A 19,936-nucleotide genomic window follows, 5' to 3' on the forward strand; every position below is an offset into this window, starting at 1 on the left:
TTTCTAATTCAGCTTTGGAGTCCACCGATCCTTTTAATTGAGATCGACAACTAAAGATTGCTAACTAAATCCGAATGTATTCCTCTATGACAAACTGCATTTGCAGAATTTTTAGAGGCACTCCCGAAGTTTTAAGAGGATGTTTATTACACGAGTCTGTAGGGCAACATTTCCAAGTTGGTACACATAAACGAAAAAGGAAACGACAGTTAAGGAAATCCTGTTCCAGGTTTTCGGGCAGCCCGAGTGATTGACACATGATATCACCGGAGGCGTGTCCTGGAGTGGAGGTGGAGGTGGAGGCTAGGAGCTGAAATTCTGCGGAGCCCGAGTGAGATCGCTCTGTAAAGCACGCAGTGGTTTGCAGCGTGATTATCAGCAGAGTTCCCTGCCCTGGATAAGGAACAGCTACAGTCGCTGTTAAATGTGCCTGAAAAGCAATTTGCAGTCTTTGCATTAGGTAAGTACTGTTTCCTTCCGTAGACATTTTAGGAAAGATAAGGTGAGAAATGTTGACTTTTGCAAGGAACTGAACATTTATTTCTTTGAATTTGCTTTCGAGCCAAGATTACTGGTTGCCTTTCAAAACACCGGTAGCATTCCCACTTCCAAAACTAATGCTCTTAAAGTAAATGCTACCGCTAAAAGAAAAAGCAGGGTCCCTTTCACCTTTCTTTCCTTAACCGAACAGTAGCAAGTTTAAAGTCTGAAACGATCGAATGTGTGAAACACAGGGCCGTTAATGCCTTTATGCGAAGAGGGGCTGGCACTCGGTGTGGACCAAATGCGTGTTTGTTTAGGCATTGTTGGCGACCGAATCCCGAGCGAAGCATTGGTTTAAAACCTGAATTTCCCGTCTCCGTGTATTGATTTCTAACGCGCAGAGGCGTTGCTTGAACGTTGTTTGAACTCCTAGGCATTCCACGGGGCAAAAGCACCTCGGCAAAAACGTGCAGGACTGCATGTTACTTTGGTTCGCCGCTGACACGCCGACTGTGCGCCGGCCTGTCAATCACCGGGAGCAGCAACAGGGAGCACATGGCAACGGGCTGCGGGCGAGCTGGCCGGCAGCCCGCCCCGGGTCCCAGCCCTTCGAAGAAAGAGACATTCACGAGCTTCTATCTCTAATCCTCTGTCGCAGGCATTTCGGCCGTGGAACCGCAGGCTCGGAGGACTGGGTGTGAGCGCTGCCCAGGAGAGGCTGACCTGCCGGGACCGGAGTGCCTGGGGACCTTGTGCCCGTACTTGCCCAACGTGCGGGATCGGCAAAGCGCCTCGGCCTGCGCTGGGGACAAGGAACGACGCCCGCCTCTCTCTCCCCGAGAAGGATCCCCAAACCTCGCTCTCTTCACCCCTCCCCGCTTAAAAAAAAAAAAAGGGGGGGGTAAAAAATCCCCCTCCCCCCTCCCGGCTGCCTCTGCCTGGCAGGCGCGTGCTCCGGGGTCTTGCCGGGGGCCTGCGCGGCTCCGTGATCCGCCCGCCGACGCCGGTTCGGGCCCCGACCCGGGTGCCGCGTGGTCTCGAACCCCCGTGACGTGGATTTTTCGCTCGTCAGGAGGCAGCCATCCCTTTCTTCTTTCCCTGCGAGGAGCGACCAGAACCCGAGAAGTTCTCTGAGCACACCGTGCCGTCAGCTGGCCAGTCACGCACTCGACTCCCCGCCACTCCCCTACTTGTTTTTCTGAGACTTGGGGAGCCTTCCTGAAAGGATTTGTAAAAACTGGTTCTTGGAAGGGGGCTGCAGGAGAAGACCTCCGAGGTGGATGTTACTGAGCCGCCCGGGGAGCGCCAGCCGTGAGAGGTCCGGGCCCGGCCGCGCGGAGCCGCGGGAGAACTGCCCTCCGCAGCCGGAAGGGGGCCGCGGGGAGCGCTCCTGACCCGTGGCGGCGGGGGCGGGGGAGGCCGCGGGCCGAGGCGCCGCAGCTCCGGCGATGCCGCCTCGCCCTCCCCGCAGCGGTTGATGCGGCGCGTGCACGCCACCGCCCGCACCAGGACCTGGGTCGGGTCGCACGACTTGGCCCCCGGCCCGCGCTTCGGCCTAGGTGAGTGTGTGCGGCGGCCGCCCTGGGCCCGCGGGGCGGTAGGCGCGCGGGCGGGGCTTGCTCCGCGCGGCAGGTGCGGCGCTGCTGCCCGGGCCAGGACTCCGGGAGGGGAGGGGAGGGGAGGGACGACCCCGCGCGGCGCGGCCCCTCCCGCCGCTCCTTGCTCCCCTGGGGGCCGGGGCTTATGGGGCTCTCAAGGTTGGGTGGCGGGGTGGGCGACGGTCCGCGGCTGCGGAACGAAACAAGACAGGGTCTCCCCCATCCCCGATTACTCGGAGCGGCGGCGCGATGGCCCAGGTTGTCCTCTCGGAGAGCTCTTCACGCCCAAGAGGGATTCCAGATGGCTCTGGGGATGTCCCTGAGGGCCCTCTGTGGAGGAGAGTGCCTCTGGCAGGGGACCGGCAAAGGCTGTGTGTGTGTGTGTGTGTGTAGGCAAATGCTCGGAATTCGCCCGTCAGCCCCTCGATAGAATTAGCCAGCCCCAAAGCCAGCCGCAACTTTCTTCTTGTTTGGAGCTCAGTGCAAAGACAAGGAAGGGGAGCGGGCACTGCCACTTTAAAAGTGGGGAAGTCGGCCGGGCGCGGTGGCTCACACCTGTAATCCCAGCAATTGGGGAGGCCGAGGCGTGCTGATCACCTGAGGTCAGGAGTTCGAGACCAGCCTGGCCCACATGACGAAACCCTGTCCTTATTGCAAATACAAAAATTAGGCGACCGTGGTGGCGCGCGACTGTAGTCCCAGCTACTCGAGAGACTGAGGCAGGAGAGTCGCTTGAACCCGGGAGGCGGAGGTTGCAGTGAGCCAAGATCGTGCCACCACTGCACTCCAGCCTGGGAGACAAAGTGAGACTCCGTCTCAAAACAACAACAACAAAAAAAGTGGGGAAGTCCGCCCTCCTGAGCTCATGGTAACCTCAGCCTCCTCCCCTCCTCCTGCCGGAGAGAGAGGGAGAGAGAACTTGTTTTCATTCATAACTTTTTCCTTTTCCTTCCTCCGTCAACTATTTATTCAGTACGGATTGCAGAGGGCGCAGCTCCACCGTGGTAACTTGCAATGTGGCCTCTCCTGCGCTGGCTTCTTTCTCCCCGGCCCTCGGTGAACCCAGCTTTTCCTTTAAAGTATAGACAAATCCTTGCTTAGGGTCAGCCAGACCGTGGGCTTGCTTTGGGCGCCCGCGTGGACGCTGAAGGCTCTTCATGATTTGTCAGAAACCTTGGTGGGCCACGCAAAAAGTGTGTTGGAAATCCACGGTGATCCTTGGGATGGTGATGGGATTGTCCGAAAAGGTATTCTACTTCCATTCGAGTTTTCTTGGGGAAGGCAGTGTGCCGAGCGCGTGTGAGCGTGTTTGCGGCTTGTCCAAGACTGTCACTACTTGAAAATGGGCTTTTCTTCGAATCAGAGGTGGCGAATTTTCTTTGCTTTTAATTTTTTGTCTGGTAACTTCATTTCCCAACCAGTATGAAGTTTGTTACAACTGTCATTGGAAATGCAAATTAAAGTTGTGCCTGGTGTTTTGAGTTACACTATTCAAATCCTCTACGGTTTTGCGTTTCGTGTGGAATCTGGCTTAGTACTTTTAGCTACCTTTTGCTTTCAAAGCACTGAGTTAAGAAGTTCTTGAAGAAGAGGAATAATTGTTCAGGAGTCAGGATTAGATGTTGAGGACTCCAAGACCAAATCTCCGCAGGTTATGAATGTGTTACTCCTCCTGCGCTAAGAAGGTAGAATAAAGTAGAAACTTGAGAGAGCTGAGTTGTGAAAACGAGGGGGGAGCTCCAAGAAGTTAACATAGAAGGCATAGTTTAGAGACATTAGTTTAGGAAATATAGGAAATGGACTTCTTTCTGCTTTCTGCATGGTTTATTCCTTAAACCATGTTTTTTGCCTCAGGTTGGTAGTGGAGAATGGACATTTCTTTTTCTTTTCATTCTTGAATTGGGTCGACTCTATAGACTTTAGAAGGAATTTGTGTGAAAAATGCTCTAGTTCACCACTGAAAGCAGAAACTTTTATCTTTGGTAGTTTGTGAAGAACACATTATAAATTAGAAATTTACTATTAGTATGGAAACACAACTGCTTATTTGTATCTGGATATTAGTGTGCTGATTTTGTTACAAGAAGCACATTGAATCAGTTGGCAGTGCTTTTGAAAATCAAGGTCTGTCATGTAAATACAGATTTTTAAATTAGAGGAAATACAGATAATTAAAACGGCCAGGATTTAAATACACTGCGTATATACCTACACTACACTTATTTGTGCATAAAACTTGTTTTGTGAGTGAGCCCTTCAGCTTAAAAAAAAATCCTCTCAGGATTTCAAATGTGAGTACTGTTACATCATTCACTGGACTATACATTGAGTCTTGTGTGTGTTTGTAGCTACAAAACACCAAGAACCGTTGTGTACTTGATACATTTATTTTTGCATCTCATAGATGAATAATAAGGTAGTTTTAAAATTCTGATTTATACAGAAAGTTACCTTTTATTTTGCGATTTCATTTTAGAGTCTTAATTTTTTTTAATGCCTTAATTTTTTTCATCATTAATGCTTATAACGGCACACAACAAAAAGGCTGTAGCACCAAAGCCATTCTCAATTTCTTAAAAGGTAGACATTTTCCTTTATGGAAACCACGTATGAACTGATAACTGAGCTTTCTTTAGATGAGAGTTATTCTCCCACTTATACTCAATGTTCCCTGCGAAGGCATGCTCCATTTTGATTGTTAGATTCACAAACAGGAAGGCATTACTTCCTCTTGATTCCACTTCTTAAAAGTTGGAAAAACTTGTAATGTTTATGGCATGGGGTCTCTTATTTACAATCTTCCTCTATGATGTGGTCCCCAGCCTCTCCTGGAATTGGACTCTGGCCAGGACCCCAGCATCATTGTAATCCACTGATGAAGGAGGTCATTATTAGGTGGTTTAGTCAATTTGTGACTTGACAGGATTTCCCTCCCCCCACCCCCGCAAAAAATGCTTCCTGTCATTTATTTTCTGTTTTTTTCATCTTTGATTTCCTTTTAGGATTTCAGATGCATGCCAGGTTTCCGCTGATTGCCAGAACTCAAGATCACTACACATGGATCCCCAAAATCAACATGGCAGTGGCAGTTCGTTAGTTGTGATCCAGCAACCTTCTTTGGATAGCCGTCAGAGATTAGACTATGAGAGAGAGATTCAGCCTGCTGCTATTTTGTCATTAGACCAGATCAAGGCCATAAGAGGCAGCAATGAATACACAGAAGGGCCTTCAGTGGTGAAAAGACCTGCTCCTCGGACAGCACCAAGACAAGAAAAGCATGAGAGGACTCATGAAATCATACCAATTAATGTGAATAATAACTACGAGCACAGACACACAAGCCACCTGGGACATGCAGTACTCCCCAATAATGCCAGGGGTCCCATTTTGAGCAGATCAACCAGCACTGGCAGTGCAGCCAGCTCTGGGAGCAACAGCAGTGCCTCTTCTGAACAAGGACTGTTAGGAAGGTCACCACCAACCAGACCAGTCCCTGGTCATAGGTCTGAAAGGGCAATCCGGACCCAGCCCAAGCAACTGATTGTGGATGACTTGAAGGGTTCCTTGAAAGAGGACCTGACACAGCACAAGTTCATTTGTGAACAGTGTGGGAAGTGCAAGTGTGGAGAATGCACGGCTCCCAGGACCCTGCCATCCTGTTTGGCCTGTAACCGGCAGTGCCTTTGCTCTGCTGAGAGCATGGTGGAATATGGAACCTGCATGTGCTTAGTCAAGGGCATCTTCTACCACTGCTCCAATGACGACGAAGGGGATTCCTACTCAGATAATCCTTGCTCCTGTTCACAGTCACACTGCTGCTCTAGATACCTGTGTATGGGAGCCATGTCTTTATTTTTACCTTGCTTACTCTGTTATCCTCCTGCTAAAGGATGCCTGAAGCTGTGCAGGGGGTGTTATGACTGGATCCATCGCCCAGGGTGCAGATGTAAGAACTCCAACACTGTCTATTGTAAGCTGGAGAGCTGCCCCTCCCGGGGTCAGGATAAACCATCATGATTTTTGGAGGTGGGTTGTACCTCCTGAGCTTCTAGCTTTCAAGCTGTGGCTATTTTTTTTTTTCTTTTTCTTTTCTTTAGAATTTTTCCCCATTTCCCACCTTCTCTTCCCCTGTTCCCAAGGTCTCACTCATGGATTTTTCTCTTCCTTCATGGATGATCTTCAGTAAGAGTGGACTGGGAAACTGCACCTGGCTCCCACTTACGACAAGAGCCTCTGCCATCCACTTGAGAGGGTATTGAGAGCCAGTGGGCTTTGTGTAGCCTTTTTGTTCTGCAAGCAACTTTCTAAAGTTGTATACATGAACATACACCCACACCCAGACTACAGTGATTTAGAGTTGTTTTGACTGGGTACTGTGGGAGCAGGGAAATTGGTTTTGAAAAAAGCAACCGTTTAATTGCTTAAATAAGCTATGTATTAAATCTGTCTCCAGTTAGGGCTATCTTCCTAGCATTGGCCCCTTAAGTAGCATGGGGGATATATTTTTTGCTATAACGTAAAAATTTTCCTTTAACCACTGCCCTCTGCTTCTTGTCCTTCAAAGTTCTTTCCCCTCAGTTTTGGGGTTGTCTTACTCTGGAGATGCCAAGTGTATTTTTTCTTTCTATGTAATTTTAGATTCGCTTTACAATGTAAATCTTCACATTGGAGATATATTGGTTGGACCTTGCCCATCTTCACTCTAGCCTTCGTATTTGTGAAGGACTCAACCACCTTCCTTTTTCACCCCATGCTTCTCACCAAATTTTTGTTGTCATTGAGGGCACTTGGATAACTCAAGTTGATATTTATAGCTGATCAATCTATAGGTGTCCCAGAACTATGCTGCCTAAAGTGATCTTGGCTCCTTAATGGTCCTTTTGGCCCCTTGGATAGTTAACAGCTGAGTAATTCTAATCTCTTCTGTGTTTTCATTGCCTTAACCACAAATTGTGGTGCTTTTTGTATATTTTATGTATAAATCACAAAGTTGAATTCTGACTATTTTTAAGACAAAAGTCTGTTAAACTTTTTTATTGTAAAGAATATTTATTATGCGAATCTCTATTATTTTATGGTATTTATTGCAAAAGACTGTTGAAATGTACTCATGTCTGAATATAACAAAATATCAATACTTAACGGAAAATAAGGTGACACGAAGAAAGTACACATGTTAACTATAATGCAGAAAATATATTAATTAATGAAACTGTCTCTTGATTTCTTCATTTATTAGCCTGTACTATTATGATGATTTTTGCTTATTTGCTTTGACTTTTTCTTCTTATACACCCATTTTACTTCTTTCCCTATAGATGCTGAATCTAGACATAGGTAAGCCCAAATTACGAAGTAGATAATTAGGTTGGTGCAAAAGTAATTGCAGTTTGGGGCCATTTTTAATGGCAAAAACACAGTTATTTTGCACCAACCTAGTATTTCCTGGAAAGTGCATTAATCAAAATTTTGTAATCCAAATTCTCTTTTAACAAGTGCTCAAGTGAGTTATTTTATACAGTAAAAATTCTTTGTTAATATTAAGTATCTCCCTACTTTGACTATTTTGTAAGCATGAGGTTTTGTGTATATTACAATTTCTTGAAATGGGGCATATCTACAGTAGAAACTTTTTTTTAAATGTTTATCTTAACTCTCAAGTTAATAAAAAGTTAGTTTGTCAGCTAGACTTAATGAACTTAGTTCTGTAGGTATGCTAGGAGTCTCTGGTACTGTCACTTTAATAAAGCATTCTAGAAGTTACCAAGGGAATAATTCACAACATCAGAGAGATTTCAAAAACATGCCTGTCCCTGCCTTTTCACTTGTTTCATAAGTCTAATGTGGCCTGACCAAATTACACCTCATCAAGTCCTGTGCAATAAGAAATCTGAGGGCCTAAAATTTTATGGAGAAAAAGTAAATATTTTAAATCTTATTTTTTAGTCTGGTGAAACTACTACATAGCTGGAATCTTTGGGTCTGATAAAATATTTGGTCATTTGAGTACTCAGAATACACCGTTTTTAAGTTTGATAAAATTTTATTCATGTGAGTCCTCAGTCTCACTAACTCCCTATGACTAAGTGATACGTCAGTTATTATCTGCATTTGAAAATAATTCTTTGCATTTGAGAATAAGATATTGACATAATTTGAACCCAGGTTATCAAAGCTCTTACCCAGCTTTTTTTTGGTCATTATTCATGGATGGTTTGGCTGTTAGTTTAAGAGTACGTATTTGTTCTTTGTAAATAGACTTTGACTTTGTTTTATATAGACAAGGTATAATTGGTAGAAACTTCTTTTAGTGCTTTTCCATCAAGCTGCTAAACCTATTAGTTGGCAATGTGATATTTAATCCATCAAATATCTCCTTTATGCTTTGAAAGCAGGAGGATTTTTAAAAGTGAATAGTTGTGTTTTGGAGGCTACTTCATAATCTGTAGCATTTTAAAATGTGAACTTGAGTGTTTTCCTCTGATACTCAAGTTATCATGTTATCACTGGTCCTTTCATATTTATGGAGTATTTTCATTGAGATGTGGCTTCTTAATGAAGTGTATAAACACAGACTTCTTCAAAATACTGTGTGGGTTTTTTTTCTGGTATTATGTAGACCATTAGTATAATTAGTTGGAGTAAGAGCTGTCTTGAGCTGTAATAACCAGACTAAGAAGCAGTAGTTTTTACTGAAAGAAATTTATAACTTTTATGAGAATGAAGTGTGCTGTGGAGTTTTAACTTCTGGCTCTATATATGCAGAATACATGAAAAATATTAAGATGGTGGTCTGCTTCTTCAAGGACTGTATGTGAACTCTGGCATAATGGCAAGTCTGTACTTGGAAGGAGCAATCGGTCAGAGGTTCAGATTTCTAAAAGAGGCTTGTCAGGTGGCAAAGCATAAACACTGATTCGAAACTTCCTCCTTTGTGATGGTTTAAACGTAGGAAGAAGAAATGTAAGAGTGTGTCCTCATAAGAGCTTATGGGCCCTAGGCTCTTGAACCTAATGCTGATCATCATTTTAAAGTGCTAAGGCTTTAAAGCATCAGCTGAAATTTCTTACAATGCCGCTGCCACTTATTTAATACTGTTGAATGAAAAACAACATGCCAAATAGATGGGCTAACCTTTTTATTCCACACATTTGTCCCTCTTCCCCAACAAGTACAGCTTGACAGAAGGGATGTTTTTGTTACCTGGTTCCTTTCCAGTATATTTTCTGACTGCCAATTTTTTCATTTCAAACAAGCCTTATTTAGATAGTTTAATAGTGATTAAACCAACATAGGACTTTTGTAATTGAGTAGTTTCCTGTTTACAGAGTTTATAAAATGTAACCTACCAGAAAAAATGGAATGTGAAAAAGTAGACTTTTTTGTGTGTGAAGGCCTAAAGTGAATCTGCAAATATAGGATTGTAATTACATGGTTTCCAAAATTCAAACCACAAAATATTTCCATTATTACCAAAAAATAAAAATTAAAGCTTTAAAAACAGAAGTCTTTAAAGTGAAAAGAAAGAAGTTAAAAACTATGTTTTTATCCTGAAATTGATAATGGAACCAGACTCAGGTGATTAATTTCCAGAGGATTTAATTTTTGAAATTATCCATTTTTCCTAAATCTTTTCTGTTTTTTAATGGAGTGGTGTATTTCGTAGCTGACTATCTGTATCTATCTATCTCTCTCTCTATAGAGAGATAGCTCATATAAAAAAATCCCTTTTGAAATATATTGAAATACTGAAACAAACTGGAAAAGTGTCTAAAAGCAGTTCTTATCCTAAACTCCCACTGTACATTTTCTTTTTAATTGCAAGAGCATTGGTATTTTTAAATATGTTGGAAACAAAACTTTTAAGTCCTTCTTTTGACCAACTGATGGTTGGACGGTTGTTTTTTCCATTACTTCACTGATTAGCTATAATCAAAATAGCCATGTATATACTTACCTGACAGCTATTGATTCTTGTAATAGTCTCTCAGATTATTACCAAGCCATTGTGCTATTATTGAACACCTCCTAGGAGCATTGTATACAGTAGAATTCTAGAACTAGAAATATATCTCAGAGTTTATCTTAATGTTTCTCAATCATGTATGAAAAGAAATAGATAGCTAGTTTAAATATTAAGAAGTGTGTGTCATAGCTCAGACCTGTATTAGAATAATCTTTGGGGGTGGGGGCCTGGTATTCGTTATTTTCGCAAAGTTTTTTGGGTGATTGTATCAGGCAACTTTGGAACTGATTTATGTAGCTCACTGTCTTCACTTTGAGGATGTACAAACAAAGGCATGGCTTGAGAAGATAAACTGTTCATGTTTAGCTAGGGTAGAGCCTGAACTCTTTCATCTGACACAGGATTTTCTTCATTTCTTGTTCGTTTGTTTGATTTTTGGGATGAGGTCTCAATCTGTCACCCAGGTTGGAGTGCAGCAGTGGCATGATCACCACTCACTGCAGCCTCCACCTCCTAGGCTCAAGCAATCCTCCCCTGCCTCAGCCTGTGAAGTAGCGGGGACCACAAGCAAATGCCACCACGGCCAGCTTTTTTTTTTTTTTTTTTTTTTTTTAGTAGAGACAGGTGTCTCCTTATGTTGCCCAGGCTGGGCTTAAGCTGTCCTGCTTCAGCCTCCCAAAAATGCTGGGATTACAGGCGCAAGCCATTGCACCTGTCCTCTTCATTTCTCGGCAGCCAACTCAGTCAGTGTCTTTCTGCTGCAATTAACCCTTACTATTCCATCCTCTTTACCAGAAAATTTTTCCTTCATAATTAATGTATTTGACCATCATTTAGGAAATGAAATGTTTTTCTGCATATATTATTCATGCTTAGCTATCAGGAATAAGTAGTAAATGACTTCATTGCCATGATTATTTTTCATATGTTAATATTAAAATTAACAGTTTGAAAGTGGAACTTGTGTTTCCTCTGGCTGGGTTTATATGGTAATAATAGAACAAATTAATCAGTTTCTGAAAGGAACAGTAACTTGGCATCTAGATTTAAGAACTTGTGTGATGGTGCTTCTTATCATTTTTCTGGCTGCAGTAAGATTACAGTGATTAGAAGCTGCTTTACATTTTATATTTTGCATTATTAAAGAGATGGATGTCATCTTGCAGATAGAATCACAGTAGATACAGCAATAATTCTATTGCAGAAACTATCAGAGAACCTAGAACTGTTTCGAACTGGATATTTAGGTACAGTATACTAGAAGCATCATTCACCAATGATGCTTTATTTAGTCCAAGAACCTTTAGTCCAAGAATCGACTTAGTCTATATACAATAATAATCAAAATTAAAATTTGATAATGATGATCTATTTGTGAAAATGAAGTAACATTGTATTAACTACTTGCTGGGCTGGGCCCGGTGGCTCACGCCTGTAATCCCAGCACTTTGGGAGGCTGAGGTGGGTGGATCAGGAGGTCAGGAGTTCGAGACCAGTCTGACCAACATGGTGAAACCCTGTCTCTACTAAAAATACAAAAATAACCTGGCACGGTGCCGTGCACCTGTAATCCCAGCTACTCAAGAGGCTGAGGAAGGAGAATCTCTTGAAGCTGGGAGGCAGAAGTTGCAGTGAGCCGAGATCACGCCACTGCACTCTAGCCGGGGCAACAGAGCGAGACTCCATCTCAAAAAATAATAAAGTAAAATAAAAATAAAACCTACTTCCCACATTTGTACATGTGGTAAATGGCTGGAAGAAAGGAAAGAGAGGTTGATTAAGGGGAGTGGAGATTGAACAAAATTTTGGATTATTTGTGCTATAAAATTGAACACATTTGTTAAAGCACAATGGATTAATGATAGTCCGTGGCAGAGAAATAAGTGCCATGAGGAGGGAGCCAGACAAAGCTAGCTAAGCAAACAAGATGCAAGTTTGAGAAAACTCAGTTCCAATTTGGCTAGCAGTTGTTCTCAGCCTTAGCTGCACATTAAAAGCAGCTGAGAGCAAAAGACACCACCCTCAGCAATGAACAAAAGCCTGTGCCTAGACCCCGCCTTAAGCTAGTTAAATCAGAATCTCTGAGAGTGGGCCTTGGCTTTCTTTTGTTTTAAAAGCACCCCAGATGATTCTACAGCTAGTCGAAAACCTCTGAGTTAGATCATAGGTATGTATAGGGGAATTGCGGGAGATTAAAATAGCAGAGATTAAGATAGGAAGGCCAATTTAGAAAAAGAAAGCCATAGGTATTATGGTCTTGATGCAGCTTATAGGTTAGTAGGAAGGGAAAGGGGGTGGGGGATGAATGAGAGAAGTACTGTCCATGGGGAATCTATAAGAATTTGTGGTTATTTGTATGTGGGTTTGAGTTGGAGAAAAGAATTGATACTGAGCTTTTGGATTTTGGCAAATGGGAAAGTAACTGTTCTGTTAAAAGAAATGAGTGGGATTTGTTTGGGGTATGTGGGTTAGGAAATGTTATGAGTTCTACTGGAATAAACACAGATAATTATGAATAATAAAAGTCTAGAGTTTAAGAGAGGTTAGTGACAGCCCATCATCCACATACAAGTGATAGGAGGTCCACAGTGTAGATCCCAAAGGAAAACAATGGAATTAAAAGCAGACTAGGGACAGACCTTGAGGAACATGCCTACATTTAGGGAGCAGAGAGAGGATATAGAGCAAATCAGTAAGAGAGATGGTCGAAGAAGCATAGGCACCAAGAGATTGGTATGTTTTAGAATCTAAAGGAGAAGACTTGTAAGGTGGAAATTAATAATCAAATGTGAAAAGTTGCAGAGACTCCCAACTAAATTTAGTGAGTGGTATTTAGGTGAAATTGTAATGAAAACCAGATTGCATGGGATTAAGAAATGAGTGGGAAGTAAGGATATGCAGGGTAACAGTTTCAGGCTGTTCACTCTAGACATCTGAGATGATAGGAAAGTAACTAGAGGCAGGTAAACAGCTGAGACTATTTTTAGAATAACAGAAACTTGAGCCTTTATGCAGAAAGACAGCATGGGCAGTTGAGAGGGAGAAGAGGGAAGAGCTCCAGGAGCACAATCCTGGAGGAGAGGGGAGGAGATGGAAGAGAAAACACAAAGAGGAGCTTTAACCTTGGCAAGACAGTTCTTCTCTCAGAGTAAAGGAAAAAATAAGAGAGGGAAGAAACAGATGTAATGGAATTTTAAGAGAGAGAGGAGGAAATTGTCAAAACGCACCCTGTTTTTGTAAATAGAAGGATGGTCTTCTATTGATAGTTAAGACACATAACAGACCCAAATTTGGCTCTTGAGAGCAGAGGTCTGGAATGGCTAGAGATGGGGAATGCTCATGGCTCTGTTAACAGACCAAAGCAGGTGAAGTGAAGAGTGGTGAGAGCTCAAGCTCACATGAGACAGGGAATGTTTTAGGAGCCAATTTTCAGATTGTTATCTAGACATTCCCTGCAGCTGGTTGTGAGGAGCAATTAAGGCATAGAATAAGTATTACCTGGAGCAATAAGAAACGGTGAATTTCACAGAGCTCAGGGATTTTAGGGCAGCAGCCTGAGTGTGTGCTAAAAATGACTGGCCAGAAAAATTGGATGACGTTCCAATGAGGGTGAGATACAGGTTTACTGAGAGTAAGGCAATAGGAAAAGTGAGGACAGCTGAGGACATAGGAGCAGTTCCAAGTCAAGATCCTAGAAGGTGGGCCTTTTTGTTTTGGAACAGGGTCTTGCTCTGTTGCCAGGGCTGGAGTGCAGTGGTGCAGTCATACATAGCTCACTGCAACCTCAAACTCCTGGGCTCAAATGACCCTCTCACCTCAACCTCCTGAGTATCTGGGACTACAGGCGTGCAGCACTGCACCCAGCTAATTTAAAAAAAAAAAAAAATTTTTTTTTTTTTTTTTTTTTTTTTTTTTTTTTTGTAGAGACAGGGCCTCACGATGTTGCTCGGGCTGGTTCCAATCCTCCTGCCTCAGCTTCCCAGTGTGCTGGGATTACAGGCCGCACCTGGCCAGGTGGGCCATTTTTAAATGCTGAGGAAACCTGGAGTTTCTCTGTGCTGAAAGGCAGCTTAGGTGATCAGAGTTAGAGATATATGGAGCTAAGGATGAAAACAACGAGAAAATGGAGGCCAATGTATCAGAAGAGTTGTTAATTTAGGTATTAAAATATTAGAAGTTGGCTGGACGGTGGTCTGTAATTCCAACACTTTGCACTTGAGCTCAGGAGTCTGAGACCAGCCTGGGCAAATTGGAAGACCCCCAAAAGAAATTCATTTCTTTTTTTTTTTTTTTTTTGAGATGGAGCCTTGCTCCGTTGCCCATGCTGGAGTGCAGTGGCGCTATCTCAGCCCACTGCAACCTCCAGGGTTCAAGAGATTCTCCTGTCTCAACCTCCTGAGTAGCTGGGATTACAGGCGCCCACCACGGTGCCTAGGTAATTTTTGTATTTTTGGTAGAGATGCGGTTTCACCATGTTGGCTAGGCTGGTCTCGAACTCCTGACCTCAGGTAATCCACCTGCCTCAGCCTTCCAAAGTGCTGGGATTACAGCAGGTGGATCACGAGCTCAGGAGTTCAAGACTAGCCTGGTCAAGATGGTCAAACCCTGTCTCTACTGAAAATACAAAAATTAACTGAGTGTAATGGTGGGTGCCTGTAATCCCAGCTACTTGGGAGGCTGAGGCAGAGAATTGCTTGAACCTGGGAGGCAGAGGTTGTAGTGAGCCGAGATCATGCCACTGTACTCCATGGTGGGTGACAGAGTGAGACTCTGTCTCAAAACGTTCATTGGCTAAAACATCTACAAAAAATTAGCCAGGCCTGGGGGCATGCGCCTGTAGTCCTTGTTACTTAGGAGGCTGAGGTGGGAGGCTCTGGTGATTCATGTTCACACAACTGCACTCCAGCCCAAGTGACAGAGCAAGACCCTGTCTCAAAAAGAAAGAAAGAAAAAAAATGCTAGAATGATAGGTGGAGAAAAAAAAATATCTAGAAGCTGTTTATGTTTGGGAGGAATATTTTTAGGTGCTCTAACTTATTTGTAAACTAATGGATTACAAGAGCTGATAAAAATGTAGGATTTCTTAATAAGGAATAATTTGAATAAGAAATGAACTAGTGGAGTAGAATTTATTGTAACTGGGATATGCTCCATTTATAGCACAAACGATCTGTTAACAAAATCTGTTATTGAATAAAGAAAATATCTTCATGAAAATAGATTGACCTGTCAATTCAGTCAAAATAATACACACAGCCAAAAGACCTTCTGCTTTCCACATTCCCTTCTTTCAACTTTTGTGCACTTCAGAGGCACTTGAGGAAGCAAAGAGATTCAGTCCAAGATCTTAGTCTTGCCTACTTCACAGAGTTTGCATGTTGTAGATTTGCAGTGGAAGCTGTGAGTAAATTTGATTCCCTAACAGAAGCACATTTTATTCTTCTGGGCCACCCAGAATCTATTACTCTAAATGTAGAAAGGCCTATCTTTATAAAGAAAACTGTTGGTGTCAGAGTTATTTACAAAGCATGTGAAATTTTAACTTGTCACTTTGCGGTTTGTAAACCTGTTCTTGGAATTGCCTATAATTTCCCATTTGTGTATGTCTTTTTAGGTTTTACCCTTTAGTACCAGAAGCAATTCAATTAAGGAAGATAAAAAAAAGATGAAACCAACATTTATTGGTTGTAACATTTTGCTATCTAGTACCTGGAATAGTGATTACACAATAGAGTAAGAGCTCAGTAAATATTTCTTGTTGATCAACTTCCTAGATTTATTCTTAAAAGCTTTAGAATAAGGAAAACTGCTGAGATTAATGTTTGCAGGGTCTTTTGATACCATTTCTAATGTCCACAATATTGGCAATTTTTGAGAGAGAGTAAGAGTTTGGCTTTGTCAACCATACATTCATCAATTTAACAACCCTATCTTTGAATAAGCAATTCATAATTTTTAGCAACATAAATGATGCTATTACTGGCGGTAAATGGGGCCATGGAAACACTCTGGGAGGAGGCAGCCAAATCTGTCTTTGCAAATCAGAGAAGCTTCCTAGAAAAGACTTGAAAGATGAATAGTAATGAGTCAGGTAGACAAGGGAGAGAAAAGCATTTTGGAAAAGTCCAAAGACATGTTAAGTGGGAATGATCGTGGCATGATGAGAACATTGCAAGTAATTTAGTATGTTTGGAGTGTAAGATGCCTGTGGAAAAAAGAGGAGCCAGTCATGGAAAGTGGAAATGTCATGTTAAAAAGTTTAGGCTCTATCCTGTGGGTGATAGTCACTGACAGATGATAATCAGGAGAATGGCATGATCGGATTAGAGTTTCAGAAAGATACTTAGACAGCACTGCATGGTGCTGATGGACTGGAGGGCAAGAGGGAGACCAGCTGGATAAATAATATAGGAGCCAAGGTGATTAATGTGGCAGGGACAGTGGAGACTGAAAGGAGGTTGTGAGCTTGATCTGATTGGTTGTAGAAGGTGGGGGAGGAGGAGTCTTGGCCATTTGGCACCGGGTTAGCTCATCTCTGGTAATGGAAGGCAGAGACATTTGTGTAAATGAAACATAGAAGGAGATAAAAATTTTCCCCACGGAACATTCTACTAATTGTGCAGATTTGAGAATCTCTGCCTCCCCCACCCCCCACCTCTCCTGGAATGGTTAATGAGTAATGAAGTGGACAGAAGGCAGGAAGCAAGAAGACAGGAAAGAAGCAAAGGCTTTGCAAATCAAACAGAAACTAAATTTTTCATTCTTTCAACTCAGCCTCCCAGAGTTCACTGTATACAGCTTCACTGTATACACTTTTCAGTGAATTATGTATCTGAACTTTGTTGTCAGAAACACCAAGTTCCAGAACTTTAAAATTCACCAAGCTTGGTGGGGCACAGTGGCTCACCTGTAATCCCAGCACTTTGGGAGGCCGAGGTGGGCAGATCATTTGAGTTCAGGAGTTCAAGACCAGCCTGGCCAACATGGTGAAACCCTGTCTCTACCAAAAATACAAAAATTAGCTGGGTATGGATCCCAGCTACTCAGGAGGTTAAGGTGGGAAGATCGCTTGAACCCAGGAGGTGGAGGTTGCAGTGAGCTGAGATCACACCACTGCGCTCCAGTCTGGGAGACAGAGTGAGACTCTGTCTCAAAAAAATAACATAGGCTGGGCACGGTGACTCACGCCTGTAATCCCAGCACTTTGGGAGGCCGAGGCGGGCGGATCACGAGGTCAGGAGATGAGACCACCCTGGCTAACACGGTGAAACCCTGTCTCTACTAAACAAAATACAAAAAGTTAGCCGGGCGTGGTGGCCAGCGCCTGTAGTCCCAGCTACCGGGGAGGCTGAGGCAGGAGAGTGGCTTGAACCCGGAAGGCGGGCACTCCAGTCTGGGCGACAGAGCGAGACTCCGTCTCAAAAAAAAAAAAAAAATTGGCCAGGTGTGGTGGCTCACGCCTGTAATCCCAGCTACTTGGGAGGCTGAGACAGGAGAATCACTTGAACCTGTGAGGCAGAGTGAGCCAAGATCACGCCATTGCACTCCAGCTTGGGCAGCAAGAACGAAACTCCTTCTCAACATAGTAATAATAAGGATAAGAATAAGAATAATAAAAGTAAAGCAAATTGAACCCCAGAAAGGTGAAATGACATGCTCAAGGATAAGCAGCTAGTAGGAAATAGAACCAGCTGCATGAGAAAGACATGAACAATACTTTTAAAGGCCTGTACTAAAGGCCTGTACTATTTTCATTATGTGGACCTTGTCTGTACTTGAAGTTTGGGAGTTTAATTTATAATTCCTGAAGAGAATATAACAAAGATAGGTTGATCCAATGAAAACTGAATTCTTACAGAAGCAACACAAAGGAAGGGCAAAATAGTTTTGGGATTGGAGTTGGTCATTTTTTTTCTTTTAATTTGAAATACTTGTAAATAATAGTATTGGAGTTTAAATTTTTTCTCTATTTTATAGGTGGTATATATGAGGCACATGTAGAGACTTGGAAATTGTTTTTTTAAGGTGATGTTTATAAAATAGTAAAACTTGAATTTGAAGAAGCTGGCATTGCTTGATTTCCAAAGTTTGGTAAAAAAAAAAGTCAAGTGTGAGAGTCCAAAATTGCTTCACACTCTATGTAAATAATGGAATATGGTACCCTGTGGTCCCTTAATTTCTTAAATAAAAATTTTAATGAGGGAGGAAGGATCTCTTAATCCTTAGGGAAAATATGCTTTGTGTGGATTGTAAAATCTGGCAAATTTTGGAAAGAAGAAAAGCAGGCAGTACTCTTGGAAAAAAATAGTCTGCTTGAACTTGCCTTTTTTGAAAAAAAAAAAAAAAACCCAACATTCTTTCATAAAGCATGTTTTTAAAAGTATTTGCCCTTGAGCATTTTTTCCTACTTACCCATGCTTATCTTTCAAAACAAACATTTATTTCTTTCTACTATAGAGTGTGAGGAAGTTCCTTTGAGGTTATGCCCTACAAACGTATCCAAGCAGTAACTGTCACCTCCTTCCTATGGCACAACAAATGACTAAGTCAACCACAGGCAGCGGGGAGCATAGAGCAGCGATTTCATGATGGGGGCTGTTCAGATGTTACCTATGGGATCGGTTCTCAAGAGGAAAAAACACGCAACTATATTTTTGTGTGCAAATAAAATTTTGGGTCCTTTTGACCCAATGGAAAATGTGTGTCTACTGGTGGCTGCCTACTTGGAATATGATGATTTACACTTGGAAACATTTGTGTAATTTATCATATGATGTTACTGGTCTACAGCATGACTGCATAACAAATAACCATATTAAAAATTAATCTTTTCCAGTTCATCAGACTCTATGTCTTTTTGACACCCCAAGTCTTCTCTTTGCCTCTTGCCCTGCTGTCTTTTCCTGCAGTCACTCTTTACATTAATTCTAGGATTAAGTTAAAACTCACACACTGTGCATTTGTGGCTGCGCTTTCAGACTCCTACCCTGCCCTTTCACCCTTCTTTCCTACTTTTCTGAAACATAAATCTTCTATCCAGTGGAATTGGTTCGCTCTCTGTCCCTGCAACATACCTTCAACTCCAGACCTGAGACGCTGCCTTTGCCTTTTCAATCCTATTTGCAACAAGGTTTAAATCCTACTTTTCTGACTGGATCATGGCAAAATAATCTCTCCCAGAAATTCTTTAGTAACAACATTCTATAAACTGATCATTACTTTTAATGTTGAGTTTTTAATGTTTATGTCTTGTCTCCCTTCCATATTATAGTTCTTTCAGACTGGGTTTATGTTGTAGATTTACCTGTACTCCTAAGGTGCTTTGCCTATAGTAGGCACTCAATAAATATTGATTGATATATTTCCCTGCATTTTACAATCGAGTCATAAAAACCCATATTTGGCTTTTGTTTTTCTGGCCAGAGGGCCATTTACTGCATTAATAAAATATATATTCTGACATGATGTGTATCCTGCCTAAAGTTATTTTTGTCTAGCAAATACTAGTAAATAGAATTCTAAAAAAGATATGTAATTATCTGCTGCGGAGAATTTTAGTAATATCATTGATCATGTTAAGGTTTCCAGGGGAGAGTAATTTTAAGAATTGTGGCAGTAAAACCTCTGGCACTAGAGGAGACAGATGTTCAAGGCTGTGGAATCGGCTCACCTCTCACCGGATATAATAATGCATCCTTTCTATAACATCCCAAATAGGCCTGACATGGAAATGCCTGAATCAACTCCTCCTTCATTTTACTAATCTATTTTTAGTTATTCATAATGCAAACCACTTGGTCTTCTCTGTTAAGCGTCCAAAGTATCCTTAAAAGTAATTAAATCGAGTTGACTTGGAGCTTGGAAAATGCCAGGGCCCTTCCCAGCTTCT

At 42.4% G+C, this 19,936-nt stretch overlaps 1 protein-coding gene across 3 annotated transcripts; it reads left to right on the forward strand.

The window, feature by feature from the left end:
- Window positions 1-301: 301 nt before the first annotated feature.
- Window positions 302-7,298, forward strand: SPRY1 (sprouty RTK signaling antagonist 1). 3 transcript variants are annotated; one of them, XM_037991635.2, is made up of 3 exons: window positions 302-460; window positions 1,142-2,042; window positions 5,084-7,298. In XM_037991635.2, exon 3 carries the CDS (start codon window positions 5,139-5,141, stop codon window positions 6,096-6,098), a length of 960 nt encoding a protein of 319 aa, XP_037847563.1. In that variant the 5' UTR covers window positions 302-460; window positions 1,142-2,042; window positions 5,084-5,138; the 3' UTR covers window positions 6,099-7,298. The 3 variants fall into 3 exon arrangements, with proteins under 3 accessions (XP_037847563.1, XP_007997935.1, XP_007997936.1); XM_007999744.3 differs by lacking the exon at window positions 1,142-2,042; XM_007999745.3 differs by lacking the exons at window positions 302-460; window positions 1,142-2,042 and adding an exon at window positions 2,201-3,328.
- The last annotated feature ends 12,638 nt before the right edge of the window (window positions 7,299-19,936 follow it).

Source organism: Chlorocebus sabaeus, chromosome 7, assembly GCF_047675955.1.
Source record: "Chlorocebus sabaeus isolate Y175 chromosome 7, mChlSab1.0.hap1, whole genome shotgun sequence".
NCBI classification, from domain to species: Eukaryota; Metazoa; Chordata; class Mammalia; order Primates; family Cercopithecidae; genus Chlorocebus; species Chlorocebus sabaeus.

Bases quoted from the DNA above. Each gene is read 5' to 3' on its own strand.
- SPRY1 (XM_037991635.2), top strand. From the start codon at position 5,139: ATGGATCCCCAAAATCAACATGGCAGTGGCAGTTCGTTAGTTGTGATC.